Source organism: Glycine soja, chromosome 15 (assembly GCF_004193775.1).
Source record: "Glycine soja cultivar W05 chromosome 15, ASM419377v2, whole genome shotgun sequence".
NCBI lineage: Eukaryota > Viridiplantae > Streptophyta > Magnoliopsida > Fabales > Fabaceae > Glycine > Glycine soja.
Window position 1 is genome coordinate 30379775 of NC_041016.1, and position 24370 is coordinate 30404144.

General features: G+C 30.2%; 1 protein-coding gene and 1 long non-coding RNA gene across 2 annotated transcripts; one reads left to right on the forward strand and one right to left on the reverse strand.

Moving 5' to 3' along the window:
* The first annotated feature begins 2907 nt into the window (after positions 1-2907).
* On the forward strand, positions 2908-6662 carry LOC114386391 (factor of DNA methylation 5-like). Its single transcript, XM_028346393.1, has 7 exons — positions 2908-2963; positions 3651-4244; positions 4496-4702; positions 4802-4882; positions 4993-5289; positions 5680-5898; positions 6210-6662. Exons 3-7 carry the CDS (start codon positions 4607-4609, stop codon positions 6456-6458), a joined length of 942 nt encoding a protein of 313 aa, XP_028202194.1. The 5' UTR covers positions 2908-2963; positions 3651-4244; positions 4496-4606; the 3' UTR covers positions 6459-6662.
* A 1762-nt stretch (positions 6663-8424) lies between these two features.
* Positions 8425-11694, reverse strand: LOC114386721. Its single transcript, XR_003661153.1, has 3 exons — positions 11447-11694; positions 8727-8808; positions 8425-8628 (listed from the first exon to the last, which is right to left on the reverse strand). It is a non-coding gene; the product is annotated as an uncharacterized LOC114386721 (long non-coding RNA).
* Between the last annotated feature and the right edge of the window lie 12676 nt (positions 11695-24370).

Consider the following 24370-nt stretch of genomic DNA (forward strand, 5'->3'; position numbering starts at 1 on the left):
GGCCCCATAGTTTAAAAAACCAAGCTTAAATATAATTGGTCACTTGAGTAGAGTCAAGGAAGGAACCAACCTCTTCGAGCCTTTATTATCTACTGTTGCTTGATACCTAATAGCATTGAATCCATAAGCAATTGCCACATCCTATAGATTAAAGAAAAACAAGAATAAAAAAGACATGCTTTCTCAGTGAAATGTAGCTAGAAATACAATTCATGAGATTAAAGCAACTGCACATGATAGGGTAATATGAAGTGCAATATGTTTATACTGATAGAATGTTTTTAAAAAAAATACTAAGATTGATACTAATAAAAATATTCAAGAGATTAAAACTAAATTTATTCATATTTACATGTAACCAGTCCACATTCAATTGCAGATTCATGTAACCAGTCCAGATTCAATTCAACTATATGTATCAAATTCCAAATGTGCCCGCTACCAAGATGTTTGTCTTAAAGAAGGCATGTGAAAAATAAAGAATACAAAATAATATCTTCCTAAAGCAGAGAAAACAAGGGAGGGAATGAAACCAAAATTAATATATCAACTCAAAATTTCTCTCCCATCAACCTACATATTCCATATATAGAACCAAGAAACACAAATGCCAAACTTGGTGTGGAGATTACCATCCTACTCTAAAACATAGGCACCACAAATCCAACAAAAAGACCACAAACAGACAACAATAAAAGCGAATTAGCTAAATTAAAAGACCACTAACAGAATAGGAAATGTAGCGGGCTCGGATTCGCAAAGTGAAGCAGGCACTGAGCGCACTCCTGGTTTAGGGAATAGATCTGCTGCATGAAGGGGGTTTAGGGTACAGATCTGGCATTATTTCAGTGGCGGTACACGGTTGCGATAGTGTTTGGGTGATTGTGGTGTCAACGGTGGTAGCATGCGGAAGCGGTGGTGTTTGGATGGTGGTGGTCGTGTGAATTTGGTGGTGTTGCGATGGTTGGAAGGTCAAAGATGAATGGAGGCACCGACTGTTGATTACGGTAGATGTGGTTCAACAAAAAAAGAAGATGAATACAAGCAAGAGGAAAATACCTTCTTCGGCGCCGTGATTTGAGAGTTATGAACATTTTTGCTGTGGAGTACTCTCCATCTGGTTTTTCCCTAAATGAGTTTGGGACTATTGGTTTATCTCTCGATCTGGGAAAATCCTTCTCATCATTCTTGGAGTTTTTGGGAAGAAGTCGAGGGCACAGGAAGCACAATAGACAGAGAAGTGGAATTCCAGCAGGCAGAGAAGCACAATGGAAGGAGAAGTGGAATTTGAGCAACCACTAGCAATAAAAATTTAATTTATTATTTAACTTAAAATTAAAGACAGTCAATAGTAAAGACTGTCTTAGTAATTATAAAAGCAAATACGGTTTTGCAAACACCGACGTAAACACTTTTATCAAATATGGGTTTTATATGACCGTCTTAAAAAAGTTATATTCAATTTCAAAAATGTCATTACTTATTTTCTACATCGTTTTTCAAAAATCGACTTAAATTTAACGATGTTAAAACATCTTTTTTTACTACTGTAAACACACAATCACCGTTTGCTTTTGTGTATGACAGTTATTAATATAGTATTGAATGTCATTAACGTACTATTAATGTAAATTTATCACATGCTAAAGCTATCAAAATAAAAAATTTATATTCTATACCTTCCCGGAGTAAAGTCTAAGGGGATTTTTATATTATGTTATATATATGTATATATATATACATATATATATATATATATACATATATATATATATATATATATATATATATATATATACTTTTAAGATTAAGAAAGCGAATTAGCTAAATTAAAATCTTTAACTAGTAAATAAAAAAATCAAACAAACAAGGAAAACAAAGAAGTTCAACAAAAAATATCAAATTATCAATGGAAAGAGAGGGATTTGAACCCTCAGTACAAAAATTGGTACAACGGATTAGCAATCCGACGCTTTAGTCTACTCAACACCCCTATTGAAAAATATAATTACTTTGTTTATATTATATCACATAAACAAGAAGAGCAAAAAATGGAGCTTGAAAAAAAAGACTTCTTTTTATCTTTTTTTTTTATCTTATCTCTTTTTTTTTTCTATTTGATTTCGATTCATTATTATATTCTATATTCTTCTGTTTTTTAGTTTCCTAAAAAATATTTTACTTCATAAAATATTATTTATTTAATACACTTATCATAGAATAAAATTTAATAATATTATTAAATGTTCCTTAATTATTTATTTCTAATAATTTTACATTTTTCTAAGATACCGAAAATATTTAAATAAAAAATACAAAATTAATCCCATGCACAATTTTGTTTGTCTGTGCATCCTAGGGTCAAAACTGAGTTCAAATTAGTAAACATAACTATAATAAAATAAAAGTTAAATAATAATATTCATGCTATAATAGAATGGAAAGGAAAGAAACGATGGGGAAAACCATGAATAACAAACAAAAAATTGCCTGCTTGGAAAAAAATGAGAAGGAACAAGAGTAAAAGGTTGACTTCAAAAAGAAAAAATCTAAAATTTTCTTTCCTTTTAGACTTTTTCCCGAATTCAAAATTTAATTTTTTTTATTATTTTCTTTTTGTTACTCCAAACAAGTCTTAAATGTATTTATGGAGAGAAAATATTAAAAGAGGGAAAGTAATAAATATGATAGAAATGTAATAGATAAAATGAAAGACACAATAAATGCGCACTTTTAATGATTCTAAAAAGAAATTGCAGTTTGTCTTTTGCTGGTATAAACAGACACACGTCATTGCATTTTTACAGAATTGCTCAACACACATATATTGACCATTGGACTGCGAAGATAGGGTGCAATTGGGCAACAAGGATCAGGGAAGAGAACCAACAAGATACTAGTCATTTGAGAGCACGCAGAGTAAGGGGAAGGAAGAAGAGCTAAGGAGCATTTGAAGTACAAAGGTGAGTTCTTTAATTGTGTTTTTAATTTTCATTATTGTTGCAACTGAGTTATCAATATTACAATTCAATTTGGGGTCTTGTGGATCTATCACTTAGTAATCCAAATCTGAAACAATAAAGGGTTATTGTACGTAATGTTTCAAATTCATGGGGTTAAATTTGTAATATGTATAAAAACACAGAGAGGGCATATGTGTAATTATGTAATCAAGGGTAATTCTCGGTTTCAATTTTCAAATCTAAAGATGAAATCGATACGGGTGTGGTTGTCACAGAAATGGTTTTAAGCAAATCGAAAGAGTTTCTGTGTAAGTTGAGTAAAATATAGGAGATAGCATTGTATACATGATGGAAATGAAGGATGTTACTGCCTACATTCATTTTCTTTGTATATAGACCTATCTTAAGACGAAAAATTTAGGTAAGACCCTTAATTTTTTTATTTTTTTTTACATGTGACCCTTAGAAGTTAACGTCTATCTTTGTTCATAAATATTGGTTAGTAAGAGAAAACATTTCTATAGAGAGTGTATTGTTAATATATTTTTCTTTCAAACAATACATGCTCATTTATCCTATCAGTTTTTTCTCCTTTTATATTGCTTTTGAAACCAAAGAAAGTATAAAAGAATAAGTACTGAATTTTTGTCAGAAATTGATTTTTTTTTTCCAATGTTTGTCACTCAGCATCAATGGCTAGTAGTTCAGATGAGAGGTATGTTTGGCCTTGGACAGGCATTGTTGCCAACATATTTGGGAAGCCAAAGCATGAACCAGTGGAGTGTGATAGCATGTATTGGCTGAGAAAGTTTGAACAATACAAACCCGAAGAGGCTTATGTTTTGCATTGTGCAGAAGATCCAACAGGGTACGTTGTGCTGGAATTTGGTACAGAATGGACTGGGTTCTCGCAAATGATGAAGTTAGATACAGATTTTCTTGTTGATCATCATGGAAAAAAGGATTATTATGAGTCAAGGAAAATGGGTTATTCGTCAGGCTTATTTGGTTGGTGTGCACAGGCAGAAGATTACAACTCAGAAGGGCTTGTTGGAAATTTTCTCCGTCAGAAAGCTGAGCTGAAAACAACCTCTATGGTTGCACAAGAGTCATTGAATGAAAAAACTGAAACTCTGGATCATTTGTATGGGGAAATAGGCTCTGTAAACAAAAAGATTAGTGAGATGGAATCGAAGTACATTGAGGACTACATGTCATTGGATAAAATGATGAAAGAGATTGAGAAGAAGAGAGACTTGCTTCACCAGACTCGTGCTGAAGGTTTGTAACCCTATTAATGAAAGAAACTTTAATTTTAATTAATTATTTTAAAAGTTAATAGATTCGATGGATCAAATCTAACTAACTATTTTGATCAAACATGATTAGAACTAGCTGTAAGTATAGGTGGATCCAAATGCGCAATGTAGAATTCTCTTGAATCCCTAAAGATGCTTCTCCACTCTTGAATATATTAAGCATATGTTTTATTTATTGGTTTGATGTTTGAACTTCATCTTATTACATGGCAGATGATCATGTAAATTGTGCTCCAGTGTTGAAGTCGATCGTAATGCGTGGACGTGAAATTACTTATAAAGCCATGGAAAAAAATAAAAAAATTGCAACAAGAGATAGATACAATGAATGATGAACTCGATCGCTGGTGTCAACAACTGATTGAACAAGAAAAGTCAACTATACAACAAAGGAGAAAATTTGAGGAAGAAAAGAAAAGCGTAAATCTTTTTAATTAACTTATCTTGAATTTGAATGACATAAAATTTGTTAATGATAATATCAATATTAATACGAACTATTTAACTTATAATGTCAAGCAAATGGAATCACTAATTTTAGCAACAGAGAAGCAGATGAAGGCCAGAAGTGATGTTCTCAGTTTGCTTGAAAAGCATCAGGTGTGTTACGTGTTGTTTGTTTCTTCATTCATAAGTGAGTTTATTTTTGGTTTCATGTTGCCCAATTTCATGGCTTATTAATCACTGGATCTTGCAAAATAATTTTGCAGATGGAGAAAAAAGCTGTCAGTGATGCACTGTTGAAGCTTGAAAAAGAGATGGGAAATGAACAAAAGTTGAATTTAGAAATTGCTGAACTAGAGGAACAACTCAAGGTTTTGAAGTGTGTGAACTTGGAGGAAGCTGATCATGAGAATAAAAGAAAGATAGAAATAGAAGAGATAGAAGAAAAATTGGAGGACATGATTTTTGATATGTCCGTAAAAGATGATGAAAATCAAGCTTTGAAGAAGAAGGTACAAGAAGCTAAAATCGAGCTAGAAGATGCTAGGCAACAAATTATTAAGGTAAATGTTCTGTTCTGAGAAAATCCTTATTCTAATCCTTATACTAAGGAGACACTTTAGTTCATAATTTTATTAAACCTTTTACTTTAATTTTTCAACTTCACAAAAAGTATTTCATTTTTTACTTTTACTTTGTATCATAAAGGTTATTTAAGTGAATAATATTTTACAAAGTTAAAAAGATTTTGTAAAGTTAGAAGTTAAAAAGGATTATCCAATTTTTAGTGTTAAAATGGAGAGTTTACACATTTCATTAATGGCACTGCAGTAAACCTTATCTTAATGTTTTGTGAACATTTTTTACTATAGCTATTGGCTGTTGGTACTGTTTTATCACAATTAATGTTTTCCGTGCAAAAGCTAATTGAATGCATTTGCTTGACAATTCAGGAATTACCACAGTTCTTGAAAGGGGTTACTAAGATTCAAATAAAAAAAATTGGGGAGGTCAGTGCTAGGTCATTTAAAAAAGTGTGCATGAATAGGTATAAAAATAACAAAAAAGCATCATCGGAGTCTGTCAAACTGTGCGCAAAGTGGCAAAAAGAAATTCTGGATTCAACATGGCACCCTTTTAAGATTGTTGATGTCGAAGGGAAGGAAATACAGGTATATGATACATCTTGGTTCCTTCTATGTTTTCTTCATGTTTTGGTTTAACATAGCTGTGAATTAGTAGAAGAGAAGGCTCGTTCAAATGTAATAATGTTCCTTTATTATAGATCCCATAAACACATGATCATGTAAGAAAATTTTATGTATATCTCCAATTTAGAGTTTGTTACAACCAAACTGGCATAATCTGTAAAACATGGCATGTTATCAGCAGGGTAGGGGATTCAATTATGTGTCACAAATGTACACTAGCATGGACAATTAAATGAGCAAAATTTGATGTCTCTCTCATTTTATTTTTTCAGGAAGAAATTGATGAAAATGATCCTAAATTATTATCTTTAAAAAATGATTTGGGAGAGGAGGCATACGTTGCTGTGGTGACAGCTCTAAAGGAATTGCATGAGTATCATAATTCTGATGATGCTGAGAACACCCATAATTCAAGTGAGAAACAAGTGATACCTGAGATATGGGACTCCGAAAATGGACGTAGAGCCACCGTAACTGAAGCTTTGAAGTACATAAGCAATAGGGTTATCAAGATGCGGTGACGATGAATGGCAATCCCATATTTAAGTTATTCCCTTTATGTAACCTACTTTTGGGACACAATACTCAGCACTTGTAATGCTATATAGTTTTATAGGTGCTAGTAATCTTGTGGTTAGATTATATACTATTTTTGCTATGACAGGTTAAAGAGAGAATAACTACTTTCATTGTTATTAATTTGTCTTTAATTATACTAGTTTGCAACCCGGATTGTTAGATTTTTTTATTCAGCAAGTATTGTAATTTTTTATTGTATGATTCCATTGGTCCTCTTTCTTGTAAGGTATTAATCATTTGAGTCATAGAAGATGTTTTTTTGACCAATAGGTACATAAACACATTAGATTTTGTTCTTATTGGTTGAGAATAGTATATGATGGTCTGTACTCAATATAGTGAACAATTATGGCTATGCGAGAGATAGATATTTGATACGCACATAACAAAGAAAACTAACAACATTTCTGCCTCAATAGGAAAGAAGAAATTTTGACTATAATTTGTTGTCACTCATAAATATAAAGGGAAATAATTAAAATACATTGAGAAAACCTACATAATTTGTCATCAAATTAAATCAAACACATAAAATTAATAAACTATATAGCAAAATTTATAGTGTTGGAAATGGAGTCGGAATCGCCTGCATGAAGGAAGAAACAAAAAGAATAAAAGGAAAAGAGAAGAAGATTCAGATGAGAAAAATGGAGAAAGAGAAGATTGAGGGAGAAAACACAGAGGGAGAAAACACAACAACAGATAAAACTCAGGAGAGAGAAGAAAGAGTAATGGATAAGATACACACAATTATGAGTATTAAGCGGAATTAAATGAGCCGTTAAATCTGCCAATCAGGAAGCAACACGTGGCAAGGGTGTTCGAAATTGAAGCCCTAAAACCCGCACCGCTAAATTGTCTTTTCTTGTATTTTAATTAAACACTTATCATACATTATGAAAAATTACGTTGTTACAATTTGGGCTGTGTGGAGGAGATTGATGGTGTTGTGGGTGTGGTGACCATGACTTTTGAGTGAATAAGTTAGAGAAAGGAACCAAAGAGAGTGATGAGTCAATTCCATTAGCCAATGTAACAAAATTGATGGAAAAGATATAATTAACATAATTTTGAAGAAACAAAAATAAGATTTGATAGAACTTTTCAATAATTAAAAAACTCAATAAAAATTTTAATTGTAATCAAACCTATGTTGAATCTATCAACGGATACTAATTAAAAAAAACAATTATTTTACTGGCCTTACAAACTCAATTAAAATTAAATTCAGAAATAGGTGGATATTGTTTTAAATGAAATATAAGTAACTTTTTTAAAAGCATAAGTGTTTGAGAAAGGAAGTAATGAAATGAATAAAAACTGGTGGAATGAATAACAAATGAATTAGAGTAATTAAGTGGGACAAATGTTACACAGTAAATAGCCCTGAAAATGTGGAATCACGGGTAATTTGTTGAATTTGTCCCTTGTAGTTGTTTGCTCTATGAGATATTGGGTTTATAACCCACAACAGCAAACATCACGGGAGGGAAAAGGAAAGAATAACGTAGAAATCGCAAAGTAAAAATCGTAAAAATGGCAAAAAGATACTCTGAGGTGGAGAGCTTGCATGCAAATCCAGATAATTAAGCACCGAGGAAAATGCATAAAAATTATAGCTTACCTCGTAGACTACCTCCTAAAACTCTGAACAATCTCACAAAATATGAGTTTAAGGAAAAAATAGCAACGAAGTATCCAAAAAAACCGCAAAAAGTCAGACAAAATAAATATGTTCATAATCATTAGAAGTTCAGCGTAAAGGGGAAGAAATTGTTTCATACCCTAAGGTATTTGACAAACAAAATTAAGCAAAATATAAATCAAATCAAAGCCCAAAAAGATATAGTTGTCTGTGGGATGGTCTTTAACTGGAAAGAGTGTCATCCTATATAACTTCTGAAAGGGAAATACTGGAAATTATAGAATGTACTCGTTTTATTCCCGTACTAAAAATGAGAATCAACCTCTAAGAGTACAGTGTGTACAATTAGAAGGACTGAGTACAATAGTCACAGAGAGAAAAAGAAGAAGAAAGAGAAATGTCCACTCATAACCACCTTCGCCTCAAATTGTAGAAAACAGGTGATGTTGCTCCACCCGTAATCATGACTTCATCAAACAAACAGAAACATACATATTTCATCAATTTAAGGTTAAAAATAATTATGATTATCAAAACAATTAAGCTTTAAAATTGCCACAAGTACCATCAACATTGGTTGGAAAAGAAGAGGCAAGTCATATCCAATCACTGGCAAATCAGGAGTGGATAAACTTCCACACAAACACCTATAAGAGAAGAAAATATGAAGATAAAAGCCAAGTGCATAAGTAGTTTTTAACTTCTGGGAGAAGCTCAATTCATTTTATCCTTTTTACTTTCACAATCTAGAAGTAATACCCTAATGATAGAGTGGAAGAAAACATGAATTATTGTAACAAATCATAAAACCTAACAACATTTCTTCATAACAAAAGACCTTAACTTTAATCAAAGTTACCTGAATGAGACTACTGGTCAATTGAAAGTCTCTAATGATACCGGTATAACAATATTCCCAATGTTTGATCAAGATGCATAACAAATTCTAAACACAATAGCATCTGAACTCCTTCACACCCAAAATGTAAAATATGGCTTACATACCCCCAATATTGGATACCCTTTGCAAACACACTTTTAATTTTGAAACCAAGCTCACAACTTGAAGGAAGGGTTTCAAAGCTATACCATCACAATGACTTTTATCCCACAAAATATCATTTAGCATGATCCTCTCCTCAAAGAAATTAAACAGGTAACCATATTTATAATTTATTTACATTTTTGTCCACTAATTAATACTTTTATTAAAAAAGGAGTCCACTTCACCACAACAAACAACACCAAATGAGTGAGATGGAGAACTAATTGTAAGTCATAGCCCAAAGCTACAAGCATCCAACAAGTTAAAAGGTGCAACCTCATCATTTAATGTAGAAGTTTATCAAATCTCACAAAGTCCATTAAGAAAAAAGGCTAATGAACAAGTTGTCATAGGTCGAAGTCCAAAGCTACAAGCATCTGAGAAGTCAAAATATGCATCTTCATCATCAAATGAATTTTATTCAATCTCAAAAAGTTCATCAAGGAGAAAGACGAATAAATAAATTGTTTTGACATCAAAGTTTTAAAAGAAGCACACAAAAGAAAAAAAAATACATCAGGTCACCAGCAAAAGAAAATAAATACAAAAAGTCTATTTAAATGAAAAATTTTCGGTGTTTTATTCGCATCACTTTTATGTGCTTTATCATTATGATTGACTATTTTTCTTTCATTAAATAAATATTTTTTAGTTATTTTATTATGTCAATTTCACTTTGTTCTTATATTGTTCTTATAATAATTATACACAACGCTTACTTCTATCTTCACGTTAATCAACTTTAGTTCAGTGGTCAGCCTCCAATTTTGAAATATTTCCTTATAAATATAATGATAAAGAAAAAATATCTTAATTTATATGTAATTTTTTATCTCCTTTAACAAAAAATAATATAAAATATCATTGATAGTTATACTTTTAAATTTGATTTAGTAAATAAATAGTTTATTTAAATATTTCTTTAATGATTTACAAATCCGCACAACGCATGGATATTTGTCTAGTTTGAGTAACACTACTAGAAAGCGTGCTTTTTACATTGGTCAAAAACGACATTCTACATCGGTGCTCAACCGATGTAGAATACGACGTTGTTAGTGTTATGTTTCAACATCGTTCCAAAATCCACCGTTGTAGAAATATAACGTTTTCTACATCGGTCCTCAGCCCACCACCGATGTAGAAATTACATCTTCTAAGTCGGTCATCCCTTGGTAAACGATGTAGAATATGTCCGTTTCCACATCGGTGCTGATGTCAGGAGCGATGTGGAAATATGTAATTTCTAAGACGGTGCTGACGTCAGCACCGTCTTAGAAACTACATATTTCTACATCATTGCTTACATCAGCACCAATGTTAAATGTTGAATTACCTACAAATAAATTTTAGATAAATTAAATCAATATTACGATATTATCAATATCGCTAATAATCAATAAATATTATTATATAATATTAAAATCAATATTTATAATTAGAAAACTATTTTATATCTTACTAATAATCAATAAATATTAGTAACATATAAAATAGTTTTCTAATTATAAATATTAATTTTAATATGAAAAGTTACATATTTATAATTATAATATTATCTAAGTAATAATCAACAAATATAATTAAACATTCATGAAACTAAGTATATAGTTGTTGATTGGATAATTACCATTGGTATGACTTTGAAGATAATTATATAAAAATCATCATTATCCTTTAAAAATCACACAATATACACAATATATTTCCATAAAGAAGAAACCACACAATATACACAAAGCACATTATAATATTATGGTCTTCTAAGAAAACAAAAATTATGGGAGAGAGAGAGAAACCTGTATGTTCTATTTAGAAACTTTATTACTAAGTTTTAAAGTAACTTATCATGAGAGCCATCTTAAATTAGATTCATATCATATAAACAAGCTAGTCAAACTAACTTAATCAGTACTATAATACATAGTTTTAATTATCGTAATCGGTTAGACATAATTAAAATCTTTTTCCTTAAAAAAACTAAAAACTTTAATGAAATAAATCTTTTTAATTATAATAAAAATAAATCTCATAATAAGTAACATGCAATAAAATGTGAAACTGTTGTCAATCCTTCCTACCATGTCATTTTCCCAAGTATGATATATATCTACTACTTCCTAACAACTAAAAGAAATGGGAAATTTACAAAGAAGCAAATTAATTTTTTTGTTAACGTCTCTCCCTGATTTTAATGGTAATATGCTATAAAAATATTAAGAAAACCAATGTTCACTTACCATTGAAAAGGCGAGACATCAGGGCAGCTCAAAAAAATATACTGTCCACTAGAGTACTTAAATCCTTGTGGTTTATACATGTGCAAGGCCAAGACATTTCCTGGGTGCACTGCAACCTGAATCTTAAGAAGAAAATGTTAAATTTTAGTATAAGGTCATTTAATAGCAAAAATGAAATTAATTCAAAGAGAGAAGGTAAAATTTATCAAAGGAAATAACAAGGCATCAGAAAACTTATCTTCACTATTTGCATTTTGTTCGAATCTTCTTCTTTGTTTAGCATAGTGTATCACTTTGTTGTCTTCAAATTCAACTTTAGCCCAGGCAATGTCATCTTGAATATATTCCTGAAATCAACCGCGTGCATAGGCAGATATTTAGCTTTCAGGCTATCTAAATGATTATGTGAGATCATTTTTTATTAACAACATCATCCTAAATTTTGATTAATGTAAGATCAATTTCATGACCTATCTCATATCCTGTAAGACAAAATTCATGACCTATCTCATATTTCCTAATATGTAGTTCAAAATAAGGATGAGGAGCTAGTACATACCCCTACTAAATGTCATTCTTCCTCTTTGGAAAAATCTCAAACTATTAACCCCAAATGACGCACAAAGCACTTCATGAATTCACTTTTATATATCCAATATTTAAATAATCAATGTTCTTTTCTTATTTCTTACATAAAACATATACCTTATCAATGTTCATTTTATCAAAGGAAATAATAAGGCATCAGAAAACTTATCTTCACTATTTCCATTTTGTTTAAATCTTCTTCTTTGTTTAGCATAGTGTATCACTTTGTCGTCTTCAAATTCAACTTTAGCCCAGCCAATGTCATCTTGAATATATTCCTGAAATAAACCGCGTGCATAGGCAGATATTTAGCTTTCAGGCTATGTAAATGATTATGTGAGATCATTTTTTATTAACAACATCATCCTAAATTTTGATTAATGTAAGATCAATTTCATGACCTATCTCATATCCTGTAAGACAAAATTCATGACCTATCTCATATTTCCTAATATGTAGTTCAAAATAAGGATGAGGAGCTAGTTCATACCCCTACTAAATGTCATTCTTCCTCTTTGGAAAAATCTCAAACTATTAACCCCAAATGACGCACAAAGCACTTCATGAATTCACTTTTATATATCCAATATTTAAATAATCAATGTTCTTTTCTTATTTCTTACATAAAACATATACCTTATCATCTCCAGCACATCACAAACAAGAAAAAAAAAATCATCCAAACCAGCAATTGCCAAGGGAGAGCTAGAAAAGCACTACAAGAAACGTCTTTTAAGGAGTCATGGATGTAACACTTATGTTATGTTTCTTGCCTGTGGCTCTATATAAATATAATACACACACTATCCGAATCTAAGATCACAATTACCAAGTTATTTAGTTGGCAACCAAATATATCTTTCGTTTGAAATGTAAGACTTGAAATCAAGCATGTCAAATATATATTCTGATATATTAATTCTCACGATGGCTGCATTAGGTGGGCCCCATAGTTTAAAAAACCAAGCTTAAATATAATTGGTCACTTGAGTAGAGTCAAGGAAGGAACCAACCTCTTCGAGCCTTTATTATCTACTGTTGCTTGATACCTAATAGCATTGAATCCATAAGCAATTGCCACATCCTATAGATTAAAGAAAAACAAGAATAAAAAAGACATGCTTTCTCAGTGAAATGTAGCTAGAAATACAATTCATGAGATTAAAGCAACTGCACATGATAGGGTAATATGAAGTGCAATATGTTTATACTGATAGAATGTTTTTAAAAAAAATACTAAGATTGATACTAATAAAAATATTCAAGAGATTAAAACTAAATTTATTCATATTTACATGTAACCAGTCCACATTCAATTGCAGATTCATGTAACCAGTCCAGATTCAATTCAACTATATGTATCAAATTCCAAATGTGCCCGCTACCAAGATGTTTGTCTTAAAGAAGGCATGTGAAAAATAAAGAATACAAAATAATATCTTCCTAAAGCAGAGAAAACAAGGGAGGGAATGAAACCAAAATTAATATATCAACTCAAAATTTCTCTCCCATCAACCTACATATTCCATATATAGAACCAAGAAACACAAATGCCAAACTTGGTGTGGAGATTACCATCCTACTCTAAAACATAGGCACCACAAATCCAACAAAAAGACCACAAACAGACAACAATAAAAGCGAATTAGCTAAATTAAAAGACCACTAACAGAATAGGAAATGTAGCGGGCTCGGATTCGCAAAGTGAAGCAGGCACTGAGCGCACTCCTGGTTTAGGGAATAGATCTGCTGCATGAAGGGGGTTTAGGGTACAGATCTGGCATTATTTCAGTGGCGGTACACGGTTGCGATAGTGTTTGGGTGATTGTGGTGTCAACGGTGGTAGCATGCGGAAGCGGTGGTGTTTGGATGGTGGTGGTCGTGTGAATTTGGTGGTGTTGCGATGGTTGGAAGGTCAAAGATGAATGGAGGCACCGACTGTTGATTACGGTAGATGTGGTTCAACAAAAAAAGAAGATGAATACAAGAAAGAGGAAAATACCTTCTTCGGCGCCGTGATTTGAGAGTTATGAACATTTTTGCTGTGGAGTACTCTCCATCTGGTTTTTCCCTAAATGAGTTTGGGACTATTGGTTTATCTCTCGATCTGGGAAAATCCTTCTCATCATTCTTGGAGTTTTTGGGAAGAAGTCGAGGGCACAGGAAGCACAATGGACAGAGAAGTGGAATTCCAGCAGGCAGAGAAGCACAATGGAAGGAGAAGTGGAATTTGAGCAACCACTAGCAATAAAAATTTAATTTATTATTTAACTTAAAATTAAAGACAGTCAATAGTAAAGACTGTCTTAGTAATTATAAAAGCAAATACGGTTTTGCAAACACCGACGTAAACACTTTTATCAAATACGGGTTTTATATGACCGTCTTAAAAAAGTTATATTCAATTTCAAAAATGTCATTACTTATTTTCTACATCGTTTTTCAAAAATCGACTTAAATTTACCGATGTTAAAACATCTTTTTTTACTACTGTAAACACACAATCACCGTTTGCTTTTGTGTATGACAGTTATTAATATAGTATTGAATGTCATTAACGTACTATTAATGTAAATTTATCACATGCTAAAGCTATCAAAATAAAAAATTTATATTCTATACATTCCTGGAGTAAAGTCTAAGGGGATTTTTATATTATGTTATATATATGTATATATATATACATATATATATATATACTTTTAAGATTAAGAAAGCGAATTAGCTAAATTAAAATCTTTAACTAGTAAATAAAAAAATCAAACAAACAAGGAAAACAAAGAAGTTCAACAAAAAATATCAAATTATCAATGGAAAGAGAGGGATTTGAACCCTCAGTACAAAAATTTGTACAACGGATTAGCAATCCGACGCTTTAGTCTACTCAACACCCCTATTGAAAAATATAATTACTTTGTTTATATTATATCACATAAACAAGAAGAGCAAAAAATGGAGCTTGAAAAAAAAGACTTCTTTTTATCTTTTTTTTTATCTTATCTCTTTTTTTTTTCTATTTGATTTCGATTCATTATTATATTCTATATTCTTCTGTTTTTTAGTTTCCTAAAAAATATTTTACTTCATAAAATATTATTTATTTAATACACTTATCATAGAATAAAATTTAATAATATTATTAAATGTTCCTTAATTATTTATTTCTAATAATTTTACATTTTTCTAAGATACCGAAAATATTTAAATAAAAAATACAAAATTAATCCCATGCACAATTTTGTTTGTCTGTGCATCCTAGGGTCAAAACTGAGTTCAAATTAGTAAACATAACTATAATAAAATAAAAGTTAAATAATAATATTCATGCTATAATAGAATGGAAAGGAAAGAAACGATGGGGAAAACCATGAATAACAAACAAAAAATTGCCTGCTTGGAAAAAAATGAGAAGGAACAAGAGTAAAAGGTTGACTTCAAAAAGAAAAAATCTAAAATTTTCTTTCCTTTTAGACTTTTTCCCGAATTCAAAATTTAATTTTTTTTATTATTTTCTTTTTGTTACTCCAAACAAGTCTTAAATGTATTTATGGAGAGAAAATATTAAAAGAGGGAAAGTAATAAATATGATAGAAATGTAATAGATAAAATGAAAGACACAATAAATGCGCACTTTTAATGATTCTAAAAAGAAATTGCAGTTTGTCTTTTGCTGGTATAAACAGACACACGTCATTGCATTTTTACAGAATTGCTCAACACACATATATTGACCATTGGACTGCGAAGATAGGGTGCAATTGGGCAACAAGGATCAGGGAAGAGAACCAACAAGATACTAGTCATCTGAGAGCACGCAGAGTAAGGGGAAGGAAGAAGAGCTAAGGAGCATTTGAAGTACAAAGGTGAGTTCTTTAATTGTGTTTTTAATTTTCATTATTGTTGCAACTGAGTTATCAATATTACAATTCAATTTGGGGTCTTGTGGATCTATCACTTAGTAATCCAAATCTGAAACAATAAAGGGTTATTGTACGTAATGTTTCAAATTCATGGGGTTAAATTTGTAATATGTATAAAAACACAGAGAGGGCATATGTGTAATTATGTAATCAAGGGTAATTCTCGGTTTCAATTTTCAAATCTAAAGATGAAATCGATACGGGTGTGGTTGTCACAGAAATGGTTTTAAGCAAATCGAAAGAGTTTCTGTGTAAGTTGAGTAAAATATAGGAGATAGCATTGTATACATGATGGAAATGAAGGATGTTACTGCCTACATTCATTTTCTTTGTATATAGACCTATCTTAAGACGAAAAATTTAGGTAAGACCCTTAATTTTGAAGATAGGGTGCAATTGGGCAATAAGGATCAGGGAAGAGAACCAACAAGATACTAGTCATATGAGAGCACGCAGAGTAAGGGAAGGAAGAAGAGCTAAGGAGCATTTGAAGTACAAAGGTGAGTTTTTTAATTGTGTTTTTAATTTTCATTAGTGTTGCAACTAAGTTATCAATATTACAATTCAATTTGGGGACTTGTGGATCTATCACTTAGTAATCCAAATCTGAAACAATAAAGGGTTATTGTACCTAATTTTTGAAAATCACGGTGTTAAATTTGTAATATGTATAAAAACACAGAGAGGGCATATGTATAATTATGTAATCAAGTGTAATTCTCGGTTTCAGCTTTCAAAACTAAATATGACATCGATATGGGTGAGGGTGTCACAGAAATGGTTTTAAGCAAATCAAAAGAGTTTTTATGTAATTTGAGTAAAATGTAGGAGATATCATTGTATACATGATGGAAATGAAGGATGTTATTGTCTGTATCATTTTCTTTGTATGTAGACCTATCTTAAGACGAAAAGTTTAGGTAAAACCCTTGATTTTTTTTTTACATGTGACCCTTAGAAGTTAACGTCTATCATTGTTCATAAATATGTAATCAAGTGTAATTCTCGGTTTCAGCTTTCAAAACTAAATATGACATCGATATGGGTGAGGGTGTCACAGAAATGGTTTTAAGCAAATCAAAAGAGTTTTTATGTAATTTGAGTAAAATGTAGGAGATATCATTGTATACATGATGGAAATGAAGGATGTTATTGTCTGTATCATTTTCTTTGTATGCAGACCTATCTTAAGACGAAAAGTTTAGGTAAAACCCTTGATTTTTTTTTTTACATGTGACCCTTAGAAGCTAACGTCTATCATTGTTCATAAATATTGGTTAGTACAAAGATCAACCATACACATGGAGCATATATTTTCTAGTTTATTGTAACCAACAAAAGTAGCTCATTTTTATGGTGACGTTTGAAAATTGTTCTTTCAGCCAAATTTAAAAAATGATAGTAATACACATCTTAATCTACTTTTTAAAGAATTTTTTATTTTAAATTAAAATTTATCAAAAATTAAAAAACAATTTTAAATGTCACTTATTATTTAAAATAAAATTTAATTAATACTCCTTCCGTCCCATACTAAGTATCATCTTAAATTTTCATTATTAAGATCAAGAAAAGTTAATTAATAAATAGATGAGAGAGAATAATAATTTTATAAAATTAACAATATTATTCATATTACATTAATTGAAAACCTAAAGTAATACTTGTTAAGAATATTAGTGAAAATCATTTAAAAAATATTTGCTCAATGACAAGCAATTTAAAGTGTTTTTGATTTTGAGATAAAGTATCTCAAGGGCACTTCAAACTCTTTACCTGACTATCTTACCTTACTCGTTGAAATCAAACCTAAGTCATCCACTCAGGAACCTTCAAAGAACCAAACATCAAAACAAGCCAAGGCTGACTATGCCTTTCCAATTGAGACACTTCTGGCCCTTCAAGAAATTGGCCTGACAAAAATCTCAAAGAAAACATGGGCTGACATAGCCTCTGAATTAGATGATGAGTCTGAAATTGATCTAAAAACCTTAATCCAAAAAACCAAAGGCACAAAAATTATTTGCAATTCTCCAAAAGAAAAACAAATAATAACCCCAATGGCAACACCAGCCCCAAAACCCACTAACAGTTATATTAACAAAAATAATTTTTCAAGTGTTTTGCAAATGGAGTCGGAATATTGGGAAAAAAAATCCCTTTAAAGCTATAGCCAAGGTGTTTCCACCCGAATTCCATTTCAAACCAACAACAATCAACAAAACAAGGACCTTTTATGAATTCATTTTAATAGATTCAGACTCAGTTTCAATTAAACATTTCAAAGATCCAAAAGAACCCCTTTTAAACACTCACTCTACAATCCAAATTTTAAAAGTTCTGCAACCCAGACAATTTGGATCCAATTTGAATGAAATCAAAAAAATTTCTATACCTTTTGATCCAAGAGGATACACCTATTGGGACTATATGGATGCCTAGACCAAAGTGTAACAAATATAAGCACTCATGGCTTATTTACTTCAAGACTAACACAGTTTATAATTTTTCAAATTGGTTCCTTCAGTGGAGGTACTTTTTTGGACCAATCCCGAAAATTTTCCCTGAGCAGGTTCAACAAGGATTTGCACAGTTCAACAAGCATTTTAACTCTCAGGAATCACAAATTCTAGCAGATTTAAAATATTTTTCCAGTTTTACTTTGTCCTGGATATTTTCTTGGCAATACAGGTATAGCAAAACAGAAAACAACAAGCAATTTCCATCCCTTCAGCATGATGAATTTGTCAAGTGGTGGAATCAATTTGACACATCAAAAGCACAACCAGATAAGGTGAAAATCAGGTTTAAAGCTCATCTAGAGTTCCTGAAAGCACCTGATCCAGAGACTTCTTTGTTTCTCAATCAAAAGTCCCAATTAGCTGCCTTCCTAGCAACATCTAACTCCAAGGAACATCTCATGAAAAAATTAAAAGAAGTTTTGCAATTACTCCAAAGCCAATTGTTTTGGTATTTGTTTGAATGAACATTAATTTAGTTATCACCGTTACTGTAGAAATAGTTTCGGTATTTGTAACTGTTACTGTAGCTACAGTCAAACTAAGTTTCTATAAAAGGAGGCCTCAACTCTATTGTGAGGTACCCTTTTTGAGAGAGAGATAGTCGGATAGATTGTTGAGAGAGAAACTCTTGGAAACACTCTTTGTAAGCTTTTCTTTCGTTGTTATCAAATAAATTTGCAAGTTGCTTATTTTATCTCCCTTCTCCCTCCTTACTGATTATCGCCGTTTCAGTTTCTTCTCTTCTTCCTCCATAACTGATTCTGTGCGGATTATCGCCGTTTCAATTTTCTTTTATTTTTAGTTATCATTTTTGAGCTTTAAGTTTTATTCTTCTTATTGTTTATTTTACCTGCATCATAATACATTCAAACTATTTTAATTTGTTTCCTACTTCTTTACTGTCCGTTTGATCTGTTCCACTGATCTCTGGTATATATATATATATATAATGTACAACTTATATTTTCTTATGTAACGGTAGTTTGCCTTAAACTTTTATGGTAATCTTTCAACGTCATATGGGAATTAAAGAGATTGATTAATGATTGTTAGTATAGATGTATTGATGTACTACCATAACCACTAAAGAGAGAACTAAGAATCCATGGGCTTTGAAGTTTTTTACTTCTAAATATCCAATCAAATTGATGGGTTTTGTAGGATATTAAGGATTAGAAAGAATAGATGGGAAAGTATTGTTTATTTTTAGCTTCTGCAACAGTAGTTAGTTAAGAAAGGTACAGAAAAGTTGCATTAGAGAAACCTTTATTAGTTTGGAAGTTACATCGATATGAATTTTTGTATCAATTACTTTTTGTTTGAGAGAATTCTCTTTATTGTTGTGTGCGTACTAACAAACTCATACTGTTATGTCAAATCTATCATGTATTGGTATCATATTTTTGTTTTGCAGATTTATTGGTATCATATTGTTATGTCAAATCTATCATATTATATTAGTTGCATGGAATAAGCTCTTAGATAAGCATGTTGCATAGTCAGTTTGTGCATGGATCAGTTAGTGTCATGTTTATATTGTAATTGTGTTTAGAAACGATGGATGAAGATCAACTGGAAGGAAATGGCTAACACAATGATGAAGATTAACAAAAAAAAATAGAGGAAATGTTCAATGTTGTTCATGTAATGTATCAAGTTAGAAATTTCAAGACTATTCTCAAATAAACATGACATGATATAAGACATTTGCTTATATTACTTTGTTTGTTAAATGTATCCTTATGGTGAAGTCAGTAGGTCATTTGCTATAAGATGAAAGGCTGAACTAGAGCATACTTGGCATCTACTAGACAATAATGGCAACATGCACTCTATTACATACAACCAAGATCTGGTGAGCTCAACTCTACTAGTTGGATGGACAGAACTTAGATATTTTTATGGGCTCACTGAAAATCATCAAGTGACCTTGACCCACTTTGGGCAAAGTGTCTTCTTCCTTGCCATCTTCAAAAGCAACTCTGAACCAAAACTTTACCCTCAATGACATTCCTTGTACCACCAAGTTCCTAACTCAGTCACTTTCAAAGTCCTGCTGAGTGAGTACAAAGTCACTTGCGGCAATTTGGTGAGTAATTAAACACTCCTTTGTATGTCAAATTTTAAAATGATATACATATCTAATATAAATTTAATGTTAATTTCAGGATGTGTCGAGTACCATGTACTCCTTTATGAAAGCTGCAGGATTCACCAATCTGAACTTAGAAGGGATTACAAAGTATAGGATAGTTTATATTTGAGTTCCCAGATACAACTTCTAACTTTATTTTATTTTGGATTTATTTGTAATTAAAGTACATTATACTATAGTATTATCGATCTGTAATTTTTTGTTTATAAGTGTTAGTGGTATATATTTTGAGGGAATTGGAACATCCTAAACACATTTGTGGAAAATTTTTGTTTATAACTACTCTTGGTGCACGACATATTTTGTTTAGAACTCTTAGTGATATATTAATTTGTGTAATTTTTTTTATAAGTCTTGGTGGTAAATTTTATAAATTTAGCTTATTTTATGAGTTTTATACAAATTTCAATGATAAGCTGACATGTGAATAGTTATAGGTTATATATTAAAAAAACAAATATGATATCAAAAAAATCCAAAAAACGACATCTGTTTTTAGAAAAATCGATGTTTTCAGTACACAACATCTATTACTATAAAAACCAATATTATTGTTTACTGACAACATCGGTTTTTTTTAAAACCGATGTTGGTGAGAACAAAATAACATTGATTTTTTAAAAATCGATGTTGTTTTTGCGTAAAACAACATCGGTTTTTAAAGAACCGATGTTAATGTTAATACTTTGACATCGGTAGTTTCAGTATCGATTAATAACCGATGTTAAAAGTTCTAAATAACCGATGTAAAAAATCTATTTCTAGTAGTAGTGTAATTTGGTTGTTCGAGTTTTGGTATGGTATAGAGTGTGGGGTATAATGGAGGTTCATACAAGTTGGTCGTAGTTAGGACTACTCTTTGACTAGGTTTTCCCCTCTTTATGTATTTATTTTACGTTGATCTAGGCTCGATTCTTTTTGTATTAATTTTGTCCTATTACTTTATCGGTAATACTCAATTTTGTTTTATTGTGGGCTACAATCATGTTACACTTTCTCTAGCCATAGGTTATCTTATGCACAATTATCATTACACATACTTTTTTATATATTTTGGTGGTCACAGAGGCTTGCCTTATATTTATCTCTTTTGCGAAATGTGTGTGGTTTTGTTTGTATACAAGATTTATATTGTTTATGATGTATGCGATGATGTCTTGTAAATGTTTTTTTGAGAATGTTTGATTATATGGGAAAGTTTTAATTATTCGAGTTTTTAATATTGTGGTTTGATGCATTGCAAGTTATCTTTCGTATTTCAAAGTTCCTTTGAGAATGATGTAAGTTTAATTGTGACTACCTATTTAAAATATATAAAAGTTGAACTCCTTACTATTAAGCTGCTATGTCAGCACAATTGATGATTTTGGATGAAGGAGAGAATTCTTCTTTTGGGTCTATCACTTCTCTTTTCCTTCTCTCTTCTTCAATGTTACTCACAACATTACAAAATTGTATACCAAAAGAGTAAATATATTATCCTTTCTATATCATTAATTATAAATTTTGTTTAAATAACAATTTTGTATAATTCATTAATATATATTTCTTTACACAATAAAATGTAATATAAAATATTATATTTTCCAACTCCCTTTTTAATTGGTTATTTTCATAAATGAAGTTATTAATGCTACTTTGCAGACAAACATAACCTCCAAAAAAATATGTTTCTTTTCTATATATATGTATAATTCAGCAAAAAAATATGGATAATTAGATAAATAGATGGTTAAATTGTATTTAATGTTTACATTAAACATTTGTCATATGTTATTTCACTATGGAAATTGAAATTATTTTTCTAAATATAATTTTTATATTAAGTTATATATATATATAATCTTTAAAATAAAAATTGATCCATAATTTCCTATCTCTATATTTTTATATTAGCATGTTTATTTAATTTTATATTTATTTATTTATTTGAGATGTTTTTTTTTACTATCTTAAGTATGGTTTTCAATTTCACTTATTTAATAAATAAATAATTGTAATTCAATTAAGTCTATATCATACTTTTTCTGCTTATAATATTTATTTTATATTTTATTTACTATAATAATTTTAATAATTTACTAACAATTATTTTTTTAAAAAAAAATAGAGCAACATCAAATAAAAAAACTATCTTTTTCAAGTTCTGTCAACATTGATCTTGATAGGAAAATGTAAAAAAAAAAAAGATCTTTGTCATGCATAATGTCCATGAAATGGGTATCAGAATCACAATTCATGCAACAATCAATGAAATCGACGATACGTTTGAAATTATGTTGCATGTGAGAGATGCCAAAAGAAAGTTACAAAAGAGAAAAATCAATACACTTGTAGAGAATGTAAACAGTCATCCAATTATATAATAACAAGGTTTAATATTTGTATATAATGAATTATTTTTTATAACATAATTAAATAAATATTACAATTCTTAAAATCTTTTTAGGTTCAAGATACAATTGAAAGTCTCTGATGATACTGGTATAACAATATTCACAATATTTGATCGAGATGCATAACAAATTCAAAACACAATAGCATCTGAACTCCTTCACACCCAAGATGTAAAATATGGCTGACATACCCCCAATGTTGTATACCCTTTGCAAACACACTTTTAATTTTGAAATCAAGCTCACAACTTGAAGGAAGGGTTTCAAACCTATACCATCATAATGACTTTTATCCAACAAAATATCATTTAGCATGATCCTCTCCTCAAAGAAATTAAACAGGTAACCATATTAATAATTTATTTACATTTTTGTCCACTAATTAATATTTTTATTAAAAAAAGGAGTCCACTTCACCCCAAAGCTATAAGCATCCAACTAGTTAAAAGGTGCATCTTCATCATTTAATGAAAAAGTTTATCAAATCTCACAAAAGTCCATTAAGAAAAAAGGCTAATAAATAAGTTGTCACGGGACGAAGTTCAAAGCTACAAGCATCTGAGAAGTCAAAATATGCATCTTCATCATCAAATGAATTTTATTGAATCTCAAAAAGTTCATTAAGGAGAAAGACGAATAAACAAATTGTTTTGACATCAAAGTTTAAAAAGAAGCACAAAAAAGAAAACAATATTAAACATCAGGTCACCAGCAAAAGGAAATAAATACAAAAATTCTATTTAAATGAAAAATTTTTGGTGTTTTATTCGCATCACTTTTTTGTGCTTTATCATTATGATTGACTATTTTTCTTTCATTAAATATATATTTTTTTAATTATTTTATTATGTCAATTTCACTTTATTCTTATATTGTTCTTATAAAAATTTATACACAACCCTTACTTTTATCTTCATGTTTTTCAACTTTAGTTGAGTGGTCAGCCTCCAATTTTGAAATATTTCCTTATAAATATAATGATAAAGAAAAAATATCTTGATTTATATGTAATTTTTTATCTCCTTTAACAAAAAATAAAATAAAATATCATTGATAGTTATACTTTTAAATTTGATTTATCAAATAAATAATTTATTTAAATATTTCTTTAATGATTTACAAATCTACACAATGCGTGAATATTTGTCTAGTTTGAGTAAACACGCAATCATAGTTTGTTTTTGTGTATGACTGTTATTAATATTGTATTGAATGTCATTAATGTACTATTGATGTAAATTTATCGTATGATAAAGCTATCAAAATAAACAAATTTATATTCTTTACCTTCCCGGAGTACAGTCTAAGGGGATTTTTATATTATATAGATTCATATATATATA